This window comes from Styela clava, chromosome 7, assembly GCF_964204865.1.
Source record: "Styela clava chromosome 7, kaStyClav1.hap1.2, whole genome shotgun sequence".
Classification (NCBI taxonomy): Eukaryota; Metazoa; Chordata; class Ascidiacea; order Stolidobranchia; family Styelidae; genus Styela; species Styela clava.
The window spans coordinates 8,701,241-8,728,690 of record NC_135256.1 but is presented as its reverse complement, the minus strand read 5'-3'; the positions used below and the strand labels follow the sequence as shown (position 1 = coordinate 8,728,690).

Genomic DNA, 27,450 nt, shown 5'->3' with positions numbered 1-27,450 from the left:
ATGGCTAACAGTATGGTACCGGTATGTAAGCTACTGTTTCTGTTTAAAATCTAGTGACAAAAACAGCCGATTGCTATTTTCCAGTGATATCTGGATATTGAGACCGCTGCTCTATTGATTGATTGAATATTGTCTATGGTATTACAATATTGTAGTAGACTAAATATAAAATCACAATTTTATTTTTGTTAACACAGTAACATCACATGAAAAGTATTTAAATTTTGATAATCCATGGAAGTTAATCTAAATTGCTGCATTGCTTCCTGTAGTTTCAAAGGAGATAATTTGAAAGAAATTTTGAAGCATTTGAAAACTCATACTAAATTTGGATCAGTGATTATTTGCCCTTATATAAACTGCTTGAAAGATTACAGCAATTATAGATCATTCTGTAGTCATATTTATCGTTGTCATAAATCCATACATTATCCAATATGTGGAGCAACATCTTCATCCATAGATACTGAAGCTGAAACAAACTTTTCCGACGTGGAACCAGTGGCAATATCAGAAAATCCTTCAGAAATATTTTATAAACAAAGTGCGCTTTTTTATGCATCTCTACAATATAGACATTTGGTTCCCGGTATCACAATTGACAAAATAATACACCAAGAATCATTGCTCATAATCAATCAAAGTGAAATTGTGTTGGATGTCATCAAAAATATCTCAACCAGTGGGGGTGTTCCTGAATCCGTAATTGAGGAGCTGCAGAGTTCTGTTTCTAATGCACTAATGTCAAATCCAATCAGTGATGGCACTCTCCGAACGAAATATTCTCGTGAACAATTTTACAAACGACAATTTCCATTTGTTGAACCAATATCTTTCAATATAGGGCGTTCTACTAACCGTGAATATTTGGAGCCGGCAACCTATGAATATGTCCCAATTTTACAGTCTATAAAAGCTTTGTTCAAATTTTCTTCTATCAGACAACAGTTTTTGAATCCCCCTTGCAATGATGTACATCAAGTAGATGTAAAGGATGGAGAAGCTATTATGAATAATACATTTTTTCAATGTAATAACTCGTTACCTCGACTTCAAATAATCCTATATCAAGATGCTTTCGAAATTGTTAATCCCTTAGGATCTGCCAAAAGAAAGCATAAAATTCTGGCTTGTTATTTTTCTCTGGGAAACATCTATCCATATTGTCGATCCAAAATAAACTCTATTCAGCTGGTATTGCTGGTGAAAGAAAAATATCTTGAATCTTCAAGTGTTGAAGATATTTTCAAGCCTTTGCTGAATGATTTGAAAATTCTCGAAACTGATGGTGTTGATCTTGGCTTCGATGAACTTGTACGCGGTAGCATTGTTTGTATTGCTGGAGATAATTTGGGGAGTCATTGGCTTGGGGGTTTTGTTACAAATTTTGGAACTTCACAGTATTTTTGTCGTTATTGTACTATTCAGAGAAATGACTTTCACTCAAATCCAGTCAAAGTTGGCCTTGCTAGAACTCCTACGTCTTACAACAACGCTGCCGAGGCTTGTGAACTGGTTGGTGGTAATGTTCAAGGTGTGAAGCATAAGTCTATATTCAATCAACTGAGCTATTATCATGTATGTGGACCAGGTTTACCACCATGCCTTGCGCACGACATTTTTGAAGGTGTCGTGCAATACGATCTTCCATTGTTTATCAAGTATTTTATTACCAAAAAGTGGTTCAGTTTTGATTACATCATAAATGCTATGGCAACCTTCGAATACAGCAGATTTGATGGGCCATCAAAACCGCCAATTTTACGAAGAAATATGGATAAGTTGGATGGTAGCGCATCTCAAAATTGGTGTTTTTTGAGACTTTTTCCACTTTGGATTATGAAATACATCATCAATCCGGATGACCCTGTTTGGCAGCTTGTTCTTTTGTTGCGGCGAATTGTTGAATTTATATGTTCTCCGACAAATGACAGAGAGGCTTTGAGTGCCCTGGGTTGGCGTATTGATGAATACCTTTCCCTTCGAAGTAGTCAATTCCCTGAAGTTCGACTGAGACCCAAACACCATTTCCTTGTTCATTACCCTTATTTAATGATAATGTTTGGACCACTAATACGGACCTGGACCTTGCGATTTGAAAGCAAACATTCATATTTTAAAAGATTAGCAAGACAGCTCGGAAATTTTACTAATGTGACTCAATCATTTGCAAAGAATCATCAGATAATGCAGGCCTGTTCTATGGAAGAAGATTTTATAAATCCATACATGCAAAAGTTTGCCACATTAGAATGTGTTTTTTCTAACAGAGTAACTGCAGCTTTGCAAATAGTTGGTATCAAAATTGAAGATTGCCAAATGCTCAAGAAAGTCAAATTGAAAGGTGTGCTGTACAAAGAAAAGGATTGTGTGTTTTTGGACAAAACTGATGATTGTTTCTCTATTGGACAAATAAAGGCCATTGTCGATGTAGAGGATGATGTTAGTTTTGTAGTTGAGATTATGAGTGCACAATATGTACCTTCATTAGGGGTATGTTTAGTGGATTTTGATGCTTCGCCTAGATGTCGAGCAGTAAAGATTAAGGACATTGCAGATTATCACCAAATTTCTGTTTATCAATGTGAAGGCCGTTTGTGGTTTCCTTTTAATCATGCTTTATAATCCTTCCTGCTATTAGGAGTTTTGAAGGCACTGGCTTTGACAGCCTATGTAAAACAAATTATTACAAGTCATGAAAAACTTGTATTTAAAGTCACAAACTCAATCCCTCTGATATCATTGTTTCCAATTGATTCAGAATTATTTTGTGGTGTCTGATTTTTTGTTGTTAACCTCTGACCGCTTTTATTGTCATTTATCATGTCATTTGTTGTGATCCAGATTGTTTAATGCTGCCTATTCTTTTTCCACATTAAGATATTATATTAAGGAACAATTAAATGGATATGCTTGAAAGAGAAATTTTGAAGGTTTTACCTTCATTGCCAAATGAAGCAGTGAAAGCTGCGGCAAAAGTATTGTGTGACGATGTGGGAGTTGATGAAGTGAGTGATCTATGCGTGGTGGTTGAGGATGACCTCAAAGGAGTTTTGAAGCCTGCAAAAATTCGTCTTTTGCTAAATGCTTGGAAAGTTGGTAAGCTTTTACTTGTATTCTGGCATTGCCATCTTTTTCATTTCCCATCATTTCTTTCTACATATTTCCAATGCGTAAATGTATGAAATGGTTGTTTTTTCTTTCATGTATAGTTGCATTATGATTTATTGTTTTCATTGGACTTTAATGTTGTGAATAAGCCATCAGTATTTTATGAAAAATTAAAAACCAACAGTTTTTATTATGATCATACCTGACAAATATTTTTGTGTTTGCAGAATCTGAAAAGTCTTCGGGGATGCTGGAAGATGTGTCGCCGGCCTCAACCCCTTCGACTAGCATGGACATACCAAGTTCTTCAACACCGAAGTCATTGTTTCAATTCAAAGTACCATGGGAAAAGTTTCCTCCGGAACTTCTTGTGTGCTGTAAAAACAAATTGAAACCTCCTCCTCTGCTCCGAAAGGAGATGGTAAGGATATTGGTTGAAGATGTCGATAAAATCAACAGAAAGCCGTCCAAGAAAGAATTCGATTATATAGCAAGGGCAATTACGGACAAGTATCCTGAGGCCTTTCAAGATGCATTTGGTGGGCAAGTTATCGGATCTGGTCATAAATCGCTTTGTGACCAGATGGTAAACAGGCGAGAGTATTTCAGAAGGAGCAGACGAAGGCTAGGGTATGAAACGCCACGCAAGCGAAAGTTTGGAAGTCCGGAAAAAAAGTCAACATCAACAGATCATACAGATGATATGGTAAAAAACCAAGATTGGTTAAAAGAACATTTCAAGTTGCAGCACCACAATGCCACGGAGGTATTGATAAAAATGGCGTCCACATTCGACCTTCAACGATTAACCATCAACAGTTTCATGATGATAACCGACTTACGGTTGGAGTGGCCATTCTTGTTTGAAAAACTTTATCTGTATGAACATTATGCGAGGCTACAGGGAAGGGGTGATTCCACACAGTTCTTGCGCAGCAGTATGGAAAATAATGGAATCGAGATTTACAGGTATCAATCACAAATATATACTAGTTTGGAATTGTACAAGTCCTCCTCCTTTTCTCCTTATTTGAGGTAATAAGAAATGTTTAATACTCTGAAGTACCGGGTTTATATTTATATAATGTTTTATTGTTTATTTAAATAATAGTTTGTGGGGCGACATTTGAAAAAGTACTTCTTGAACAAATTTTATATTCCAAATTATTTAAGATTTAGCCGAAAAACTGGTTATTATATTCAGGCCACTCCTAGTCTGAGTGTATCCAGTATATTCTTTTAGAGAAGTAGTGGGAACTCACAAAGCAGCCATTGTATAATAAAGCAATACTTTTTTGTATCAATGCTTTCTTTGTAACAGTATTTCTATTTAGGAAACTAAAGACATCAAATTACTCCGGCATGAACAATTTGGCTGCATCCATAAAGGTCGAGTGTGAGAAGCATCAGTCTAAAGCTCCAAAAACTTTGAGATTTCTGGATCTCTTGGCATGTTATTTCAAAGAGGAATTATCATCCATTTACCAGATATTTGATGTGGGTACAATTTTGGAATTGTGTAAAAAAACTACTTATTCTTCCTAGTGAGGTTTATTTTAAATTTGTAAGTCAAATATTTGGTCAGGTCCATCTGGCAGTTAACGATATGGGGTGTGATATTTGGGAATATTAATGATATATTTTATCATATACATTACTCAATCCTTTATTTTATCCATCTATAGGAAGATGTAACAGACGAGAGAATATGTGAGGTTGTGCAGCCAACACCAACAGTTATCATTCGTGGTAAGAATGTTTTTTTTGTTTAATTTTATCAGAAAAACGTTATAACCTTAACTTCATGATATTGGTCTGTATCTACACAGACATCCCATGCTTTTTGACATAATGTGAATGATCACGGCTAATATCCAGAACGCCATTTGTGCCCACAATGTGGAAAAAGACAATTTCTTTATATCCGGTCTTTACGCATATGTTGATAAAAATTGTAATGGAATATAATTTGAATATATTTTCAGGCACCTCTCTTATCAATGCTAGCAAGCTACATGTAATATTGGAAAAGTCTGTATATATTGAATGTGCAGATTTCTTCGATGCAGTGACATGCGCCTTTGGATCTTATTACGTGTTCAATATGCAATACCCGAAGGAGGCAAAGAAAACGTACGAGTTTGTACAACGGTGAGCTATTCTGAATGCTAGTTTAACAATCATATTATCACTTAATTAGATATACTCTGCGAGCATTCAGGCTTGCAAGGGCATTAGATTGGTTGGCGGCAAATATTTAATGCTAAAAATATTAGAACTTAGTCAAAAGTTATTTTTATTTTTGTATATTTGTCGTTGAACCTGTTTACACATTCCATTTCAGATACTTCGCAGGAATTGGTGACAATGCCCCCCGCTCAAAAAAGAAGACTGATGAAAATAGACTACACCCAAAAGTTCAGGCCCTACTGGAAAAATTCCAATAATTCAATATACCGTCAACAATGAAAACTTCCACAAACTTTATACAAAGAAACTTGCACTGCTTTGGACAGATTACACTTTTTCACTGTTTAAATTATATTTCAGATGATAATGTGACATATCCATTTGACATATAAAAATTTGGAATTTTCTCATTTTAAGGTTTTAGCTGTTTTTATGAAATTTAGGTTTTTTTTCACTCATTCTATTCCTCAGTGTTTCTATTCTATGGTTTATCACTGTTTTTTTTAAACAATTTTTTTCTTCAGGGTTTATTACTGTTTTCACCATTTCTTTCCTCATGGTTTATCACTGTTGTACAATTTCTTTCCGTTTCATTCGCATAGTTTCCAATTTCATTTTATTTGTAAATAAATTCGGTTTCTTATAATAGCCTGTAATATTTACGGATTATGTCCGGTAAAATGTAATGCCAGGAGGATAACGGTGATTTTTACCGGGTTTTTGAATGTAAGTTCACCGGATTTTCAACGTAAATTTACAGGATAGCGTCGGTAAATATTACTACGGATTGCCGGTAATAATTACCGGAAAAAACTTGTAAGGATTACTAGTAACATCCTGCGAAATTCACAGGTGATTAACGGCGATTTTACCGGAAATTCCTGTAATTTTTACCCTAAAATTGCATTAAAGTTTCGCAGCTGCATCCCTGTAATATGTAATGCCAGGCGATTGCCGGTAAAAATTTCTTAGAGTGTATATTCTGATTCCATTTCCCTATATAGTCTATATATCGGCAATTTACAAAAAGACTGATTACGGAATCAGAAAAGCCCATAAAGTATAAATACTTAATAATTTGAGTCAAAAGAAATAGCTTAGTATGCGTTATTTCAGTTGGAAATATGGTACAGCAGTCTAATAGTTCAGCAGAGAAATCAAGTATATTTTAACCCCAGTTTGCTAAGTTTACAGTCATTCCAAGTATTGCACTGATACTATTAGAATTCACTGGTATAAGTTATACTGCAGCTTTTGTCAAAGCAACGCCCAATAAAACTAGCAAATTATTCATAATAAGACGAAGGAACGAAGGAAAATTAAATGCCTCCAACCCAACCTAATGCAAAATTACGCCGGTGAGTTCTCAGCTCTACGTCATCAACGGGTCATAATAATTTGCGTTCGATTTCGACAGAGTTTATTCTTAAAACTTCGAGTCCTACAAACGAAGGGCATTTTATTAAACCATAGATAGACCGTAAACCATAGATTAAACTTGTTCCGTGATAATCAACGTGAAACGTAGAGATTTAAGATCGAAAGGTGTAGTCAAAAGAAGTGGTATGTGGAAGGAAGCCGTAACCAACCATCGGTTGCGTGAACCCCCCTACGGCGTCGAGTCGTCCCGCTCGCACATAATTATTCCCTTACGGAATTCGAACCCAGGGTAATAATAATCAGAAGTGTGATGGCATGCGTATTCCTAACGCTCAGCACGTACGCCGTTGATCGGATTTACCGCTTCAGTGCATATCTGTCTGAGATGTTTTTTACGCGTTCGGCGCACAATAAACACCGTCTACTTTGTTTTGTTTTTTGTATAAAATTAAGACAGGGCAAAGTTAAGACGAAATATGAGGACTAGTGCGAGAATCACTACTACGGAGTACAGGAAGTGCTATGAAAGCAATTTTAGTATGATCTAATTATTTCTAATACATTCATACATAAGACCGTAATTGTGAGATATAATTATCCAGTATTATTTATGACCAGGGCACTGGGTCAGTCAGTTGTCTGCACAACTGATTTTTTCGGGCTACTCATTTCGCACAACGTAGTGCCCAGTTTTTATTAATAGTTTCACTTGATAATGTAATGCAATCACTGGAAACAGCGACTCAACCATTGACAATCAGTGTATGTCACAACATATGTTTTGTTATCACTATTAGCCTAGAAGGCATGCTGTACTTGCTATCAAAATGAAAGAAATGCATTCGATAATAAATAAATTGAATTTTGTAAGCTAACCCCACCGGAGAAATTTACAATACATGATAAAAATAAAACATAAAACGGCGTTATATTTTATATATATATATATATTATTTAATTTATTTGAATATTTTAGAGTAATAGTAAATGATATTTCTCTTCAGTTCAATACATTTTTCTGGTAAATTTGGCCGTAGTCAGTTCTAAATATGTCTTTCGGTGTTTATTTATCTTAAATAAATTACGTTATTCAAGAAATTTGTGGTTTGGTTGTCGAGTAACGACACGCGTTCCAATAATATATTCAGAACGGCAGACATGTAATGTTTCATCATCCAACTGACGCACAGAATGTTTTGTTAGATTCAAAAGACATATGGACGGAGTACGTTCAAATAGAGGATTTAGCAATTTGTTATTGTTTTTAACCTATCTAATATACAATGAAAAGAGAAGGGCAGAAAAGAGTTTTATTGTTGGAGACGCCGTAAACAATCTTTAAAAGTTCAATCGATTAAATGTGATTCTAACGTTATATTAATGTAGCAAGCATGGCAGATATAGAGAATAAACTTTAAAATATAAGCTTTAACACAGACAATATTCACACTGCAAGAATCAATCGCGAACATGAAAAGCAAGCTGATAACATATATACGAAAAAAATATATATATTTGTAGCAAGCTTTCGGACATGTCAAACTTTGCTCAGTTTCCAAAACGGTTCAATTTCACTTTCCCATTTCGTGTCAGATATTACAGTTTACAAACAGGGAGGTAGAATGTTCACGACGAAAACCTCACTGATTATATATCGTATAAGAGACTATGAGATTAAATATACAACTGATCAATAGCATGGAGAATAGTTCAAATGGTTAGCATAATAAGCTAGTTTAGCAAGAAGTTGCAACAAAACACAGTGTCTTATAATATATAAAGTCCAATACTAAAATCATTGGCCTACTATGTCTTTATTAATTAAGCATTAATGACTCAATTATACCTGTTTCATAGGTTTTACTTCATTATAATTAGTATTATGTTAAATATGAAACATGTGGCTTTCCTACTATTGTCTTAAAATTAAATAATAGTAATATTGGCGATTCATATATGTTCGCCAAAGCGTTAGTGACGTAATTATACCTGCTCCATTAGTTTTGCGTTATTAAAACTTGTGCTATGTTAAAAAATAATGAATGTTTAACGTTATTTTTATGATAAAATGTTTCTCTTTAAACAAATGTATTTGAACGGTTAAAAGGGTCGATCATAACCCACTTGTATTACCGTAATATTCTGTCGAAGCGTTATTATGGAGACAAACTGTTCAATATTAATGTCTTGCATTTGCCTGTAACGTGATCAATGCAAAACCAGTTAATGAGAAAGCGAGTATACATTTTTATTTTTAATTGGTATTCCAGGACTGTAATTAATGACGTTTTTTGTGAGTGTAGCAAAAATGTTGGGCGCTCCGCAAGTATTCGTACCAAGATGACGCACAACCTAAACAACCTTAACCTGATACACATACTATGTTCAGGTTGTGCGCCATCTTGGTACCAATACTTCGGGAGCACCAAATGTTGAATTCTTTTTTTTTAAAACCTATAATTAAGCATTCCTTCTGATGATAATTTGTACTTTATAACCTATTGGTCAATTCAATGTTAGTCTTAGAAAACTGAAGATGCATTACATGTTATTAAAGATACTAAATAAACGTGAATGCCTGAAAATGCCTGTTTTTATTACTATTTTTGTATTTCGCAGTTAAAATGCATTTTAGAACACAGTACATATAGCGCTCATTTTTGTCTTTGGTTATTTGTCTTAATTGAATTTTCAATTCACACATTTTTTAAAAGTGTATTTCATCATACACCGGCCGGCGTATCGGTCTGACGCAATATCGAATAAGTGTCAGACAGAATCTCTTCTCATAACAACCGACAGCATGGCGCTACTTCAGATACAGTGTTATGTACTTGGTATAGCAACAATATATATTATATAAATAGTAGACTATTGCATGAAATGCATCTTTGCCATTTGGACACGTAAGATTGGGATCGGAGATTTTGCAACACTGATTTGTGCATGCTCAAACGTGCAGGTATGGATTTAGTGTAAAAAGTGCACTAAACTTACATAGTGTTTCAATGATGGCAAAAATGGGACGATGATAAAATTACGGAGTATATTAGTAACAGCGCTACTAATCAATGTACTTATTATATTCGATAGGATGTAGCAGTTTGTCGATAAACTTTTTGTGTTGGAATTTTGAGTTTGATGATTCTTTAAAGCGATTTCCTAGAATTCGAACCAGAGGTATACTTAGAAACTGCATTGAAACGAGTTTTCGCAGTTGCAGAAACGAGTGCAGTTCGAGGGGCAGGAATTAATTTAAAACTTACATTTCACTGCTATTCAATTTGTTTACTTTCGTTCTCATTTCAAATCATATGTTGATGATTCCCCGAGCATCCGTATAACTATAGTCGCTCAGACACTTCTTTCGCCCAGACAGATGATATTCAAGCATGGTTGTGAACATTGGCTCGTTTCAGCGGTTTTTGTCATTATCAGTTGTTTCCAAAAATTAGTTATAATTCAAATCTTTTGATTTTCATTATCTTCTTCGAAGAGATTAAGTTTAGTTGCAATAATCAAAAAATCAGTCCCGAAAAAGCTGCGATAGACCCGGCTAAAGCTGTTGTATCATGACCGCAACAGCAGTCATCTGCTATTCGCTGTTCGGTTGGAATTTTCTAACTTGAACCCTTCCTAAAATCTGATGAAATTGAGTATTGCGCAACGTCAAATTAGTTATGAAGCAACATGCGAACTAATGAAAATTATCTATGTCGTCATAATTGTAAAGCTACATATGTCTCTTTCTGTTCGTTCGTGTGCGTTAGCTTACATAGTTGACTTTTATGCCCTTATTAATTTCTGAAAATGAGCTGTATAGCGAAACTACCTACAAAGCAGTGGGTGAATGAAGCTTTCGGAAAAAATTCAAAGCTGGTAGTTCTGTTTCTATCTCGAGGAAAAAGCACTTCTGCTAGTAAAGATTTCGGTGAAGGTGTTGAAGCAAGATTGGTTCTTGAGAATGGAGAAACGTAAGTAGGCTAGATTATTAACGTCAGGCTATAACTGAACATCCTTTCAGTTTTTTTCCAAAAAAAAGAATTATAATTGGTAAATTGTTCAGTTCTAGTCAATTCAATAAAATGGCTTTATATATTTTATCTTTCAATGGATGTACGGCAAAGATTTGATGTTAACGTGACATTACCTCCCTGATGAATTTTATGAAATTTAAGCATTTCACACAAACAGACAATTATTGGTATAAAAAACACTACATAATTAACATGTTCTTCGTAGTTGATCAGGCATGATTAGATATCAAAATCACGAATAGTCATTGAAAGTTTAACTTTTAATTTAACTTTTATATAAGTGCAATAGTTTTCATACTGTGATTTTAGAAGTTTTTCTCTAACAAAGTTTCCTGGACAATACCATATTAAATACGCCTCAAAAAGTAACTCTCTGTGGAAAGTAAAAAGAGTTCACCTGGGATCGCAAGATTTCATTAACTTTGATTTTCATGAAGTATTCAACGATTAAAGAATGCAGAGTTGAAGAAGATTGAATTATTTGGTTGTCTTTAAAGCGAGGCATAATTCAATTACAAGTGACTGAGTTTTCCACCCGGCTAGAGAAAGTTGGAAATCACGTGAAATAAAAAACAGTTCTACATATAACTGACTTAATTGACAATATGACCTGCCTTATAAAAACGACCTCCTATATCACAGCTCAGTGGCTCAACTATTAACTAATAAAAGCTTCTTGTCAGAATATTGACCTTAGGAGACAAAAATTTGACATCATTCTCCTAGCATGTTGTGTTACTGGTTGTATTTAAATTTGTACTTGATCGTCTATACTCTATATACTCTTAATAATGTTTTCACAGATTTAAAGGCTGGTCTTTCGGCGCAGAAAATTCGAAATCTGGAGAAATTGTTTTCAACACTGGACTTGTTGGGTAGGCGCATTAACTAGCTTTAAGGTTTCAGAGTAACATTAACTGATTGGACGATAATTAAAATATCCTAACAATTTAAAAAATTTAACGTTTGACTTTGTAATAAAATTTCAATTTGCAAGAAGACTTTATAGACAGCATGTCTATATATCCGCATATATCAGCAAATGACAATTATACAAAACGTATTTATCATTTTCTAACCAGGTATCCTGAAAATCTGACGGATCCTTCATATGCTGGCCAAATATTGAATCTAACCTATCCTATCATCGGGAATTATGGAGTCCCTGACACGAAAGCTCGGGATAAATGGGGATTGCTTAAGAACGTAGAATCCGAGAAAATACACGTAATAAGATTTTTGTATTATTTTATATCTGTGATACACATCGTATGTTTTAATTATATCCTACCAACATGGGTATATGTAACCCACTGTAACTTCTAGCCATTCGTAGATATAACCAATGACTTCCGCGTTTTATTGGAAATCTCGGAAATTTCAGTTATTTGTTGGATTCTATAGCTGAACGCTAAGTATTAATAAAACGCCAACAGCTGTGATTTTCTTTTTTGCTAGCTCAATATTTCTTTGATTATTTGGGGATTTCTTTTTTCGCAGGTATCCGGGTTGATTGTTCAAGATTACTCTCGACATCCGAGTCACTGGAATATGGCGAAAACATTATCTGACTGGCTGAAAGAAGAAAATGTTCCTGCTTTGTGGGGAATCGATACAAGGTATTCTTATTTAGCTTGTATTTATTCTATGACTGGAACACTAACCTATATACACACAGGGTATGAAATAAAGAATTTCGAGTGTTTGATAGACTCGTATCATTTATCCAGGGTTACCATGTCGTGCTTATTTCTAAGATTTGTGCTTATTTTTAAGTTGCGTGCTTATTTTGTCTTGGAACCATGGATAATTCGTTCATGTTTAGCGTACAAAGCTTGCGTGGAAACGAGGGACGGTGTTTAATATTATAATACACTTTTTTTTACACTATATATTTATTATACGCAACGCGTATTCACGCTTCGCAGCGTTATTATTGTGTCGTGTCAATGTCTCGGTCTCACCTTCGAATGCGACGGGTATTTTCTCTTTGTTCGTGTGACGGGTATTTTCTTTTGTATGAGCGCAATAGACCAATGAAGCAAACCGTCTAAGCAGGGGGTGTACAATTACTTTCCTGAGTAAGCCGGTTCCAGATATGAGACTTGCTTACTGGACAGGAGGCTGAATATGAAGCTATGAATAAAACAGTTTATTCAAACTAGTGGAACAGCTAATGTACAACAAACATCTATTATACCAACGCTAAATGGGTCTAATGTAGCCTAGCCCTAAAACAGTGGTTCCCAAACTTGCCTGTATAACGACTACAAGTGGATGTGGACGATGAACAATGGCCCAAAAATATATTTGAACGGGTTCGGCAATGCGCGTGTAAAAATCTCTTGATATCAGAATTATAACGAACGGTTCATTGGCGAAAGATAAGCGGACTTGATAAAACATGGTAGATTGTAAGAAAGCGTGCGATACTTCGGGAATAGTAAGATTACTTTGGAATATACATAAATTTGAAATATTTGAAATCCTATTTGGAATATTCCAACAGTCTTTTTATTTTTAGTTTAATGTTAACATATTACAGATTGCGCCGTTATCAATTCGAAGAGCATGGAAGTAAAATAGGAAAAACGTGTAGTGATCACATCGTATTAACCCTTGGCACCCGTGCTTATTTTTGACTCTTAAGTAGAGATGTTACTTTATTGGATGGTTTATGCCTGAAAATCTGGAATTTGATACAATTCAATACAATTTATGATGATAAATGTATATTTGTTTTTAACCGTGAAAGTCATCGATATCGATTTGGTTAAAATCAAACTTATTTTTATTCACATAGCCCTACAAATTACAGATGTGAACTAATAGCACTTTTAATTACCATCAATCTTTATTCAGAATGCTGACAAAAATTATACGAGACGGCGGATCAATGTTGGCGAAAATTGAATTTGATGGTCAAACCTGTGATTATTTTGATCCGAATTATACGAATATGCAAAAAGGTCTTTCTATCACGACCAAAAAAGTAGGTTAATTAGAAATTTGCAATTTCGATTTTTCCGATTTCGTATATTCCGCTAGAATGTGAATGTTTTCCTTAACCCTGGCCCCGTAAAATTTTTCCTATACTTGACTTTTTATGCTTTTTTAGAGCGTTTTCGTGAGTTGGCAGGCACAAACTCGTTTACATGTTTCAGGACCATGTTTATAACATCCTAAATTAATTAGTAGAGTAATTTGGAAATATTTGGCGATAGTTGTCATATACTCACAGTTTTAAATTGTATGCAAATACAAGTAGAATAACTACAAAATGAAACTAAAATAATTTTTATTGATGCAGGTTTATGGCAGAGGAAACAAGTATAAAGTTATTGTTGTCGATTGTGGAGTAAAACATAACATTATAAGATGTTTGATAGAACGTGATGTGGAAGTTCATTTGGTGCCCTGGGATTATGATTATACTGAAGAAGAATACGATGGTTTGTTCATTACAAACGGACCGGGTGATCCCGAAATGGCCCCTGAGACTATCACTCATATGAGGAAGGTTGGTAAATTATTGTTGGAGATGTGAACCAGACCACTGGCGGTTGTCGGAAACTCTAAAATTCGTTCAAACCCAATGTTTATAAGGCAATGCAACATGTGTAAAATATAATAGATCATTTTAATCATTAACTCGGTGTTTAACTCAACGACACTGAGATCGAAGTTAATGATACACTTTATTCACATTCAATTATACGCCATTGCGGTAGCGCTAATTCTAGGACCACTAGGCTGCGTAATAGAAGCTAAATTCTTGTCCAAACTATTCATTGAATCTTATTTACGCAGAAGTGCTTTGCCATTTAATTTGGTTAGTTGCAAAAAATGACGGCTTTTCGTGATACAACCAACTAATGTCTGCTATTACGGTATAACTATAGGTCACTTATATTTATACGGGTTGAAAAATCGTTCAGATTAGATTATTAGACTGTCAAAAAAATCGATCCAGGATTGGTCAAAAGTCCGCTGGAATCTCGATATATGTTGCAACTGACAAGGTTTAAATAGTTTCGATGTCTAAAAAATAGTTACGGCCGTATTACTTTGAAATGCTAGTTGCATTTGTCGATTTGCGTTTAATTTGATTCAGTTTTTATGTCGCATGTTACGCTATGGGTAAATGAGCCACAGTTACGTTTCTACATGCTTTTTATTTTAATAATCATGACTTAAAACGTCTTGTTTTTGAGAATCACATCACGCAGATGGGTGAATCGATAGGCATACAAGGCATAATGTTTACTCATACGATTCAACAGTAATTTATCAGTATTTTTTATATTCGAAATAAAACTTAAAATTGGAATGTTTAATCAACGAGCGGCGTATTCAATGAAAATGTTGTTGTTTATTTTAGATTTTGGACATGAAAAGACCAGAACCTGTGTGTGGAATATGCATGGGAAATCAGATTTTAGGATTAGCAGCTGGCGGAGATTGCTACAAGTTAGCTTTGGGTAATCGTGGACAGAATCAACCGGTCATAAATTTACTGACTGGAGAAGCAATTATAACCCCACAGGTAATATAATCTCCTGCTTGAGCTGTCGGCGAAATTCAAGACAGAATCCAAAAACTTTATCTCGAAGCCGAAGGATAGCTTAAATTACCAAACTGCTAAACGTAATAAAACCTCACATGCGATAGCTTGAGTGTGTTTGCACAACGATGTTTAACGCTATTCCCCCTCCAAACAACATCTGTTCAAGATTCATTGATATGATATATAGAGATACTATTTTTGTAACGATCGGAATCGATCGGTTCGGTATTCATTGCCCACCCTGAGTGAGGTGGTGGGCATGAAGTTTGAATACGAAATAAGTGACATGCGATGTCAGCATAGGTTAGTACAGCGCTTTAACGTTGCTATGGCAATCGCGCTCGTTTCGCAAAATTGATGATCGACAATGACTTGTTGTTGTGCTTGTTCCTATACTCTGTTGTATTTTAAAGTCTTTTTTCTTCAATTTTAAAATATTTGATTTAATACCAGACTTAATCTTTTCTACCAGAACCATGGATACGCAGTGGATAGCAATTCACTTCCCGATGAATGGAGACCATTGTTCGTGAATGCAAATGATCTAACAAATGAAGGCATAATGCATACCGAGCGTCCGATATTCACTTCTCAGTTTCATCCAGAAGCATGTGGTGGGCCTACAGACACGAAATTCCTATTCGACTATTTTGTTGATATGATGAAAGATCGAAATGCGAGTCTGTACTCGTGTAAGTAAAGTGATGTATAATTCACTAATTTGTAGGTGCTCTACATTCATATTTTGATGTATACCTCAGTCTCAAAACTTTACATATTATTTTCTCAGTAACGGCAAATTCTTCAAAAAATATTGAAAGAATAAATGTTAAGAAAGTTTTGGTTCTTGGATCAGGTGGATTATCTATTGGACAAGCTGGTGAATTTGATTATTCTGGATCACAAGCTTTGAAAGGTCAGTTTCTATACAACATACAAGCGATTTTAGATTATACTTGCAACTAAGGTTGAAAATCGGGAGCTGAAGTCCCAGTCAGTTCGTTGTCACTTCACACACAAATCAAGTAAATGTGGCGGAACTGATATTATTTGTTATCTTAATTACCTGAGATTCGGTAACACTCTATATTCTAATAAACTGCGCGTACAAAAGCAAACTTTTATTGTGCATATATTTTTAAAGTTTTAGTATAATATTGCCAGTAACTCGATATCATTTAAATCTGTTGTAGCTTTGAAAGAAGAAAACATCGAGACGGTGTTGATGAATCCCAATGTCGCTTCAGTGCAAACCAACGAAATCGGAGATAAACAGGCTGACTGGGTTTATTTTCTCCCGGTCACAAAAGAATTTATCAAGAAAGTCATTTTGGAACAGAAGCCAGACGGTATCCTGTTATCCATGGGAGGCCAAACTGCGTTGAATTGCGGTGTGGAACTTTATAACGAAGGATTTTTGCAAGAACATGGAGTAAAGGTACAACTGAACTCGCATTTTGCCTTTTGCCAATTTTGTCGTTGTTAACGTTATTCGAGTACACTGTCAAAGTTGCTTTTTCTAATAATCTGCACTAGGTCTTATTGAGATCTAATGGTCCTCAATTTCCCAATGTATAAATAACTTCTGCTTTTCAGACGGCATCAATTAGTGTTAATGATATATTAGCAGTATATATATATATATATGAATTATTATATGGATATTCGTGCAAGGTAACTAATATGCCATTCCTTGTTCTTGATTAGATTAGGTTTAAAGTAAAACAACAACATATGAATGATTGATAGAAAAATTATTGAGTTGCACGACGATTTTAACAACAAATAACACTAAACCCTAATTTTATCAACAACTCATATTACAACTAGATTTTGTAGTTTTTATAAATTTCTCGTTGTCGTTAAATTTTAGGTTCTTGGAACATCAGTTGAGAGTATAATGGCGACAGAAGATAGACAAACATTTGCTGATAAACTGAATGAAATTGGAGAAAAAATTGCTCCAAGTGTTGCAGTTGAATCGTTGGAAGATGCTTTGAAGGCCGCGGAAAAAATTGGATACCCTGTTATGATTAGGTATTTTTTTTTATCTCAGTTTTTCAAAATGAAGTTAATTTGATTTTTTATCTGAAAACTTGCGTTAAACTTTCGAGTAGGAACCACGAATACCAATTGGAGTACCATAGTATTACCATACGCAGCTATTACATGTGGGGTACTTTTGAATAATTTTCGATTAAATCCGATGACTATCAATTAAGACAATTATGCCACGCTTGTTTTAAACTTGTTTTGTGTGCGGTTGAATACAAAATTTATTCTCTGAGTTCTTGTCTATAATGCTTGGCAAAATTGGGTGTGTTGACAGAACCTTGCTAGATGCAAAAAAAACGCGCTGAATGGTGATGTCATTATTACCTATGTAAAATAATATATATTATAAGAAATTATGAAATTTTTTTTTCAAAAATTTCACATTAACTATTTGCATTTTAAGATCTGCATATGCGCTTGGTGGACTAGGATCTGGCATCTGTAAAAATCCTGAGGAGTTGAAATCCATGGCACACAATGCATTTGCAGCAACAAACCAGATATTGGTTGAAAAATCACTTCTTGGATGGAAAGAAGTTGAATATGAGGTCAGATTTAGAAATTACATATTGATATTGAAATTTTTGTACATTCATTCATTGTTACAAACTTTCATAGAGGATAATTAGTGAAAAAAATTTGGTCCATCGGTGAAGCTGATTCATATTGAAAAGATCCTCAAATCCAGATAAAACATTGTGTCTGGACGAGGTAACGTAGCGAAAATTTAGCAATTCAAGAATCAAATCAAAACAACTCCTTGTGTACAGTATACTACGAATGCAAAAAAAATATTAATACTATTCGATCAATGCTGTAAAATTGTTCGTACTTTTGTACGCTTCCGTCTTCCGGCTTCTATCCGACCAAAGTATGTAAATGCGATAAGCCATGTAATGCGATAATAAATCTACGTGTACCACTGATGTGGCAAGTTTCTCGAACCCCGTTTCTCGTGATAAAATGACAATCCGCGATAATAATCCATATGCGGAGCTCATAGTCTTTCATATTCAGATCATAATAAAATCAATTTCTATTCACGTTCAGGTGGTACGGGATGCTGCTGATAACTGCATCACAGTATGTAACATGGAAAACTTTGATCCACTTGGTGTCCATACTGGTGAATCTATTGTGGTCGCTCCAAGTCAAACGTTATCAAATGAGGTATGGCGCCTAATTCATTGAAATTGGGCTTGATGTTATTCTTTTAATATCTTTGGCAACGAACTATAGTGAAATATCAACAGTGTGCTACATCGTTTGCCTGTAGTGAAATTGAAATTTAATTATAAAACTGACTCAAGTATAAGTGATCTTCACACGCAGTTGAAATTATCGAGCTTGTACCATTTGATCGTTTATCAATCAAGTGGTCACATGGTCTGCAATCTATCTGTAAATGCGAATTAATAGAATGAAAATTAGGTATTTTATTCATAAACATCTTTGATTTCTACAATATACAGGAATATCATATGCTACGAGAGACCGCGATCAGATGTATCAGACATCTTGGAATCGTTGGAGAGTGCAATATTCAATATGCACTTGATCCAAACTCGTTGGAATATTGTATTATTGAGGTCAGTGTCATTCGTGATTTGAATAATATACTGAATGCTGAATCGGTGCTTTACAACCGTAAGATTTGAAAATCACAGATTAAGTGTTATCATTGTGTAGCGCTGCTAGATTGAAAGCTCTTGGCAGAAAGTTTAAAATAGTAAAACGGAGTTTTTTTTTATTAACATATTCTCATCTTTATCTTAAAAATGTGAAGCTAATGGAATTGGTTTGCCGCTCCACCGATCTGATAATCTTAATCCAGAGTTCTTCAACTTGTAGTACCAATTTAGTTATTGCCACCCTAACCACGGCCACCCATTGCCACGACCATACACACTTTGGATTGAATCTCAAAGTTGGATTTAATTTGATCGTTAAATTACACCTTTATTGATTTCATTTTTATATCGTTATACAGGTGAACGCCAGACTTTCTCGAAGTTCTGCTCTGGCATCTAAAGCTACTGGGTATCCGTTGGCCTTCATCGCAGCAAAATTAAGTCTTGGAATCACTCTTCCAGAATTGAAGGTAAGGGTCGAAGTTGTGATATATATACCAAATTTGCCTTTTTTGCAAGTATATGTTCAACAACAATTTTGGATGTATCTATCAAGTTTCGTACGAACCAATATTTGACTATCCATAGTTATAGAGTATGCAGAATTTGCAAGCGACCACTGGCACGGCAAGGGCTCCATATATTTCCAGGTACCGGCGCACACGGTGAATGCAACATTGTCAGGAAAGCAGCTTGGTGAATGACAATTCTCAGAAAGTGTAAATAACTTTTTCGTTGTGAGAATTGCCAACTTAGTATCTGAAAATTCGTCAGACCATGGACTGCAAAACAAAATTGATATAACAATTCGTTATACGAATATTTTTTATTTCAGAACGCCACGACAGGAACAACAACCGCCTGCTTTGAACCAAGTTTAGATTACATTGTGACGAAAATACCGAAATGGGATCTTGATAGATTTCCAGGTAAGAGTTGATATTCGATATTGTACTATCGGTTAGTTGCCTGGTTGTGGAATTTTGACTGTCTGTTATTTATTGGAATCTCGGTATGGAGTCGATTCGTTCATGGGAAATGCGTGATATTCTGTATTATGAAAAGTAAAGTCGCACTATTAAGACAAACATTGGTCTGAAGCACTAGATGAAACCTTACAAAATATTTACTACTATTAAGCAAATTTTCTGCGAATCTGGCAACTCATTTACTAGTATTTTCAATCAGAACAATCAATCAAAATTTTGCTTGGTTTACAGAAGTTCCAAAAGAGATCGGAAGTTCGATGAAAAGTGTCGGGGAGGTGATGGCAATTGGTAGAACATTTGAAGAAAGTTTTCAGAAAGCACTCAGGATGACTCATCCTTCTGTTGATGGATTTACTCCGGAGTTACCTTCCGGAAAATCTTGGCCTGCTAATCAAGATTTGACAAAAGAAATTCAGGTATATTCAACGCAAGCTTACTAATTAAAGATATCACATTTACCTGTAATGTTGAATTTACTGTTGAAAGGATGTAACGAAAAACACAAAACACAACACAATGCGTTATTAAAAATAATCGGCAGCGATATTTTAAGAAATCGCTTGTACACCTATACAACTCACTGTTAATAATAATATTTATTGAAAAAATGTTTGCTCCTTGACTCATCATGCTGAAGACTTAACAGTTTCCCCCATAGGTTAGAATGCTCGGATGCGACGATTACGTCGACATCCTGAATAACGATAGGAACGCCACAGCCCTTCTACTTACAACAGTACTATTGTCTTATTTGTTCTTATTTATTTATTTGTTCTTATTTATTTATTTGTTCTTTTCCTATCCCCAAAATATACAGGTTCCCCACACAAACCGAGTTTACTCGATTGCCAAAGCGTTGGCCGATGGTTGGTCTGTGGATGCACTGCACAAGCTTTCTGCCATCGATAAATGGTTTTTATACAAGTTGAAAAGAATCTTTGATGTTTCTGATGATTTGAAACAGCAATGGGAGTCAAGCTGGCCTTCAAACGAGGCTAAAAGATCTTTGCAGCGAGCAAAAGAGGCGGGGTTTTCTGATAAACAAATAGGTATGTAATTCAAATGAACGAAAGGTCGTATTGTATATTACGTCTGTTTTATTCATTTTGGTTATTTATACAATTCGGTAGTTTTTTTTATTTCAGTTTCTAAGCAAATATATGCGAGTGTTACAATCATTTTTTAAAAAATTAAGCATAAACCAATATGCCTAAAATACAAACAATTTTTTTGCGTTTTTATTTTAAAGCACACATTTTGGCAGAAATAGTTCAGTTGTGTTAAGATTTGTTTGTTGCTTAAAATTTAATGTTATTGCGGCTCGACGGTTGGCTAATGCGTTATCAACACGCTTGTTATCGCATCTCTAAAGCCCATCAGGCTCGAATCTCGTGGAAGATAATTATGCGCGAGATAATTGATGGACTTGATTTACGTAACACGTTGATCGCTTATGACGTCCTCCAACATCAAATCCAAGCATCCCAGACGAGTAACTGTCTATCTATTCAAACACTCGGTATGGACTAACTGGTGACCGGACGTGGTTTTCCCTGCAAATAGGTCGTTTTATCGGATGTTCCCTACCTTCGGATAAATACGAAAATTCCATCTATAAATGATTTATAATTTAAATTTTGGAACGTGTTCACTTTTTACTGTTTCTAATTATTCCTGTTACCATTTCTAATCATCTCTGATACCAATTATGATCATTTCAGGCAAATTAATCGGTGTATCTGAATCCGATGTTCGAAAGGCCAGATTGAGTGAAGGAATCGAACCATGTGTAAAGCAAATTGATACAATGGCTGCCGAATATCCTGCACAGACTAATTATTTATACATGAGTTACAATGGAACAGAGAATGATCTGGATTTCAACGAACATGGCACCATGGTACTTGGTTGTGGTCCTTATCATATTGGAAGCAGTGTTGAATTTGATTGGTGAGTAGGAAGTCAATATACGTATGCATTATCAGTAAGCATTGCAGATGAGTTTCTTGTACATGTCGAATTACCTTGAATTGTTTTCATACATGTAATATTTCTGATGAATCTTGTACAGGTGTGCTGTTTCTGCTATTCGTACTTTGAGAGATCTTGGATTGAGCACCGTGGTTGTCAATAACAATCCAGAAACAGTCAGCACTGATTTTGATGAATCTGATCGGCTTTACTTCGAAGAATTGTCTCTGGAGAGAGTCTTGGATATATACGAACGGGTACGCACTTTGTTGGAATATTATTAAACCTAGTGCTCAGAGATTGTCAAACGGAGAATGAAAGACTATATCTGTTTCAAGAAAATTTTTAGTGTATTGCAGGCTTGATCGCATCGGGGATATTCCGTCTAATTTTTCGTTACTGTTCCTCCTAGCAAATTGTTTGTTCTTACCAAACGACTCGAAGTATGTCATGTTTTACGTCCCATATTTATCACTTCCTTCTCTTTTTCAAACGTGTCCAAAATGTTTTTGAGATTCATAATGTGCTTATTACATAGGAGAAAAGCACTGGAGTTATTGTGTCAGTCGGTGGACAAATCCCGAACAATTTGTCTGGACCTTTGCATGACAATGGTGTAAATATACTTGGTACTCATCCATTCCGAATCAACGAGGCAGAAGAGAGATCAATATTCTCAAAAATAATGGACGAACTCGGTAAGCCATGATACTTCAAATACGGTTGCCAGGTGATGGAAATTCAAAGCAAACCTTGAATACTACTTTTTTTACAATGAGGAACAAATCGATCTTCCATATGGCAACTATTTTTTCTTTTCGAGAATTGTAGCATCGTTTTTTATACATTTTAACCAAATGACTGAATTGAGTATACATACTTCCCAATGTTCTTAAGCAATCTAAGGAAAAATAAAAATTCTAAGGTGCGCAACATGCTTATTTTCTTCAGGTGTCGACCAAGCCCCGTGGGCTGCTTTACATACAAAAGAAGATGCGATGGAATTTGCGAAAAAAGTTGGATTTCCTTGTCTTCTCCGTCCATCTTATGTTCTTAGTGGTTCCGCAATGAACGTCGCTTACACAAAAGGACAACTGGAGAAATATCTCACCGAAGCAACTAGGTTGGTAAAATAGATTCTCTCGCTGTCGCAATCCCCGCTGTGGAGACGGGAGTTGAGCATTTTTTGTTGTTGACATCATTATTCATTTAGTAACTTGAATATTGTCAATATGTGTACATTTTCCGAATTTTGAATCCTCTTGAATTTCTATTAAACATTGAACGCTGTGCTTTTACAGAGTGTCGCCGGAGCATCCAGTTGTTATCACCAAATTCATTCAACCAGCGAATGAAGTCGAAATGGATGCAGTAGCCCAGAACGGTCACGTGGTAGCACACGCAGTCAGCGAACACATCGAAAATGCGGGAGTACATTCTGGCGATGCTACTTTAGTTTTGCCTTCCAGAACAGTTGAAAAAGAAGCTTTAGATAAGGTGATGCACGAGTACATTTTTATTCTAAACTTTTAAGTGTAGAATTTTTATTTTATCTTTTTTTCATCTAGATTCGCGATGTCACCTCGAAAATAGCTCAAAGATTTGAAATCAGTGGACCATTTAACATCCAATTCCTGGTTCAAGGATCAAAGGTTATGGTCATAGAATGCAATCTTCGAGCATCGAGAAGTCTCCCTTTCGTATCTAAAACAATTAACACGGATATGATTGGAGTTGCAACTAAGGTAATAATATTGAATATCTATTTTTTCACAGTTGGCCTCAAAAATATGGCTTTGAAAGATTGCGACGTAAAAATTGGAACCTTGATGCCACTTTTTCAAGATCTTGCATTTTAAACCAGGTTAGCCCGCTCAGTACGTCACTTAATTCAGAGCATTTAAAATTGAGTAAATTGGGTCTACCTGAATAGATTTCGCTCAATTTAAACTGATCACCTCAACGAATTTAGTGTTATGCTTATAAATACATATGAATACTGGTATTCAGAATTAAATTCCTAATTTATTATAATATGTACAGTAATTGCATATTATCGATATTCCGGAATACCATAATTGTGAACAACTTATTCAAATTGTCGTAACAAAATTTTGGCGAGTTAGGATCGGCCTCGGCCAATGGCGGATTATATCGCTAATGTTTGTTCCACTTTTTGTACTAGAAGCATACGTTGATGATTGATGGTAATAGTTTCAATTACGTTTAAGGTAATGCTGGGACTACCACTAGACTATGGACAGCTACCCCATCTAGGTGCACCAGTAACTAACAGAGGATACGTAGGAGTGAAATCACCTATGTTTTCATGGGCTAGACTTAAAGGAGCGGACCCTGTTCTTAAGTAAGTAAAATAATCGGGATTATATTTTAACAAATATTCTCAAGCAAAATGATATTGGTATATGTGCTCTATTTATTGGACGTGGCTAAATGATTGAGTCATATTTGAAGAGGTTCTTGATCTTCAATTAATTGTCTTTCTGTGACCTTGCCTAGCAAAGGCTGCCATTGTTCGGAGCGAAATAAATACTTCATATAAAAATATATAATGCAATTGAATAATTATGTAATAAAGAGTCTTCATATAGTATTTTAAGTATTTATTTTACACAGCGTCATTTTATTGAGTATATGGAATAATAAAATGAATTACGCTAAAATGTGATAAAGAGGATTTGGTGGTGAATAAAGAAATCAGTAAATTATTCCATGCATGCCTTTTCTCAATCATATCAGACAACAAGTTAGAGGCAGTATCGATTCTGTTCAACCTGAATGATCAGAAGCCATTAGCTGACATAAACTTATTTGCTTTTTAATACAGATTGATAAGTAAGGCACTTGTATTTATTTAGATGCGAAATGTCTTCGACCGGTGAAGTTGCAAGCTACAGTTCTAATTTCCATCATGCATTTTTGAAGTCCATGATTTCAGCTGGATTTAAAATTCCAAAGAAAGGAATTATGTTAAATATAGAGGTAATTGATTTAAACCCGACATTCACTAAACATATAATGAATGCCATAATGCCCGTAAATCTCGGCTAACCTCTAGGACAGGGGCGGGCAACATTTATTCGGCACGCGAGATCATTTTCCTTCAGATAAAAAGTTTCAAGACTCTGAATTATCTGATGAAACTAGGTGTTTGTATTCAATATTCATTATCGTCTGTTAACAATCCGTTATATATTTATGTCTGTCATTTATTTCTCTTATTGTTTTTTAATGACACATGGCTACAAATAAATGTATTATGACGTAGTAAATGAGTAAGCTGTCGAGAAGAGCGTAGCATTTATGTGGTTACATTCTTACGTAATATAGTTCGTCTATGATAAAACCCTCTGTGCCACCATTTCTCTTCATTTCTACTTGATTTATGGAGTTGTACAGCGAATGTCGGTTATATTTACATTAACTAACGGTTAACTTACGGTTTTAAATTGATCTCCTCAGAAATATATACGTTTTGGGAAGGGAATACAAGGGAGAGGTGCAGGAAACCAGCTATTGCGTGATTGGGATGCCATTCCCGAAAATTGTTCGTGTCTTAAGAACTTTGCAACGGCATTACTCCCCATGTTTTCATATACATATGCTTGTGAATCTTTGTTCTCAGAACTTTTGCTTTGAAAGTAGCAGAGCATTGTTTTTTTAATATCGGTCGTCACGCGGTAGAATTTTGCCAATTTTGGCACGCGAGTCGAAAAAGGTTGCCCACTCCTGCTCTAGGAGGTACTATTTTTGGGAGACTGAAATTTTTTGTACGACTCCTTGTTCTGATAAATCCTCTTTATTTTCAGAGAGATTTTCAAGAATCTTTTGCAGAAGCTGCAGGAAAATTTGCGAACTTAGATTATAACTTGTATGCTTCTAAAAATACCATGGAATATTTGCTGAAGATGGGAATTGAAGCAAAGTATATTGGACATGACAACACCGAGAGGTAAAATATTTCTCAGATTTCTCATGCCACACGCTCTTGCAACGATCTGCAATGCAATGCAATAATTGCGCAGCTAATACACTATTAGCTGCAGGTTCATTTAATTAGGTATACCAATGTATCGAAAACACCCAGACGAGCTACGACAAAATCATAATATATTTCTCGTTTACCTTTTATTTACATACAGTTACTTTTCCTAATATAGTATAATGCGTAAGTTTACATTGGATATAATTTGGCAAAAAATTCGGACCTCCTGAAGTATGCTCACCAAGATGGCGCACAACCTGAACTCAGGTTGTGTACCAGGTTAGGATTCAGGTTGTGCGTCATCTTGGTGCGCATACTTCAGAAGCACCATAATGTAGTTTAGTGTTCAAAATGTCATATAGCCTTTTCAATGCTAGTGATGTCACATAATAACTCGTTATACAATCTTGTCCAACGCATGGGGGGAAGAGTATAGTTATAGATTTGACTATTTATATTTTTATTTCAGTTTTCTGCGAGATGGGAGCGTCGACCTCGTTGTGAATTTATCTCATAATAATCAGCAAAATAAGGACAATCAAAATGATAATTATAAACTAAGAAGAGTTGCAATCGACAACAACATTCCACTTCTTACTAATCCACAGGTAGGATGTAATAAAATAAGTCAAGTTAACTTGCATTTTACTGTAAATAAATTGGGTGAATATGAAATATCGATGTTGGGAATAATCGGCTGTAGTTATTATTTCAATCACCTCTACATTTTGTAAATGACGTATTATTTGAGGGAACAAGTACTTGCTTGCGTGCTATTCTCGTTGTAGTTCAAGCAATCTTTCAACTCGTTTTCCTCAGTGGTACATTGGGATTTCTTAGACTTTATACATTAGCCTAGTTTTATCTGTGCTTTTTATATTCTGCCTTTATTAACATATACAATCCACACTAATTTTATTTAGAATATCATATTTTATTAAAGCGTTAAATTGAATGTAAACCTAAATTCTCAACTAATTCTCTATGCATTGTTCCTTATTTACAGATTGTCAGCTGCTTAGCTGATGCGCTTGAATCAACCAAAAACAGCGAGCTAGATACAGCCACCCTCTTCCACTTTAGAAGAGATGCTGCTGCCAACATCGGCGAGGTCGACGAAGACGTCGCTTCCAAAATGTGGAAGCGACAAATGCAATCATAACTCTTTAAGTTCCGCTGCCTATAGGATAGCATATACATAATAATATCAATAATAATAACAATTTCATGATAAAACTCGTTGCATTCATATATGGCAACGTATGGGCTTAGCCTTAGATCATTGAAATATGCCACATTTGTACAGATTTGTTTTATGTTGTGAATTATGAGACAAGACGTCTGAAAAAATATTGCGTTTGTGTGTAGTTATATGTTACTGGTTGGTGTGAAATATATCAAGTATATCCGGAAATGTTTCATTCAATTCGTGTAATGTAGAATCGGAAACGGGACAGAGTGAATATCATTAAATAGGGGAAGTTAGCGACCTAAAGGTCGTGTCATCATACGG

General features: G+C 35.1%; 2 protein-coding genes across 2 annotated transcripts; both read left to right on the top strand.

The window, feature by feature from the left end:
* Positions 1-2,880: 2,880 nt before the first annotated feature.
* LOC144425216 (uncharacterized) lies at positions 2,881-6,273 on the top strand. The gene is made up of 6 exons (XM_078114705.1): positions 2,881-3,099; positions 3,339-4,080; positions 4,446-4,608; positions 4,797-4,860; positions 5,097-5,262; positions 5,456-6,273. Exons 1-6 carry the CDS (start codon positions 2,904-2,906, stop codon positions 5,556-5,558), a joined length of 1,434 nt encoding a protein of 477 aa, XP_077970831.1. The 5' UTR covers positions 2,881-2,903; the 3' UTR covers positions 5,559-6,273.
* A 4,148-nt stretch (positions 6,274-10,421) lies between these two features.
* Positions 10,422-27,351, top strand: LOC120327643 (carbamoyl-phosphate synthase [ammonia], mitochondrial-like). The gene is made up of 29 exons (XM_039393975.2): positions 10,422-10,655; positions 11,522-11,593; positions 11,801-11,945; positions 12,219-12,337; positions 13,581-13,710; positions 14,029-14,238; positions 15,100-15,264; positions 15,758-15,977; positions 16,076-16,201; positions 16,479-16,723; positions 17,159-17,322; positions 17,744-17,888; positions 18,391-18,510; positions 18,813-18,929; positions 19,331-19,441; positions 19,807-19,900; positions 20,192-20,376; positions 20,778-21,009; positions 21,682-21,910; positions 22,032-22,188; positions 22,470-22,629; positions 22,883-23,054; positions 23,233-23,428; positions 23,500-23,676; positions 24,163-24,296; positions 24,811-24,934; positions 25,762-25,904; positions 26,407-26,545; positions 26,944-27,351. The coding sequence occupies exons 1-29, from the start codon at positions 10,492-10,494 to the stop codon at positions 27,097-27,099; spliced, it is 4,551 nt and encodes a 1,516-aa protein (XP_039249909.2). The 5' UTR covers positions 10,422-10,491; the 3' UTR covers positions 27,100-27,351.
* Positions 27,352-27,450: the final 99 nt, after the last annotated feature.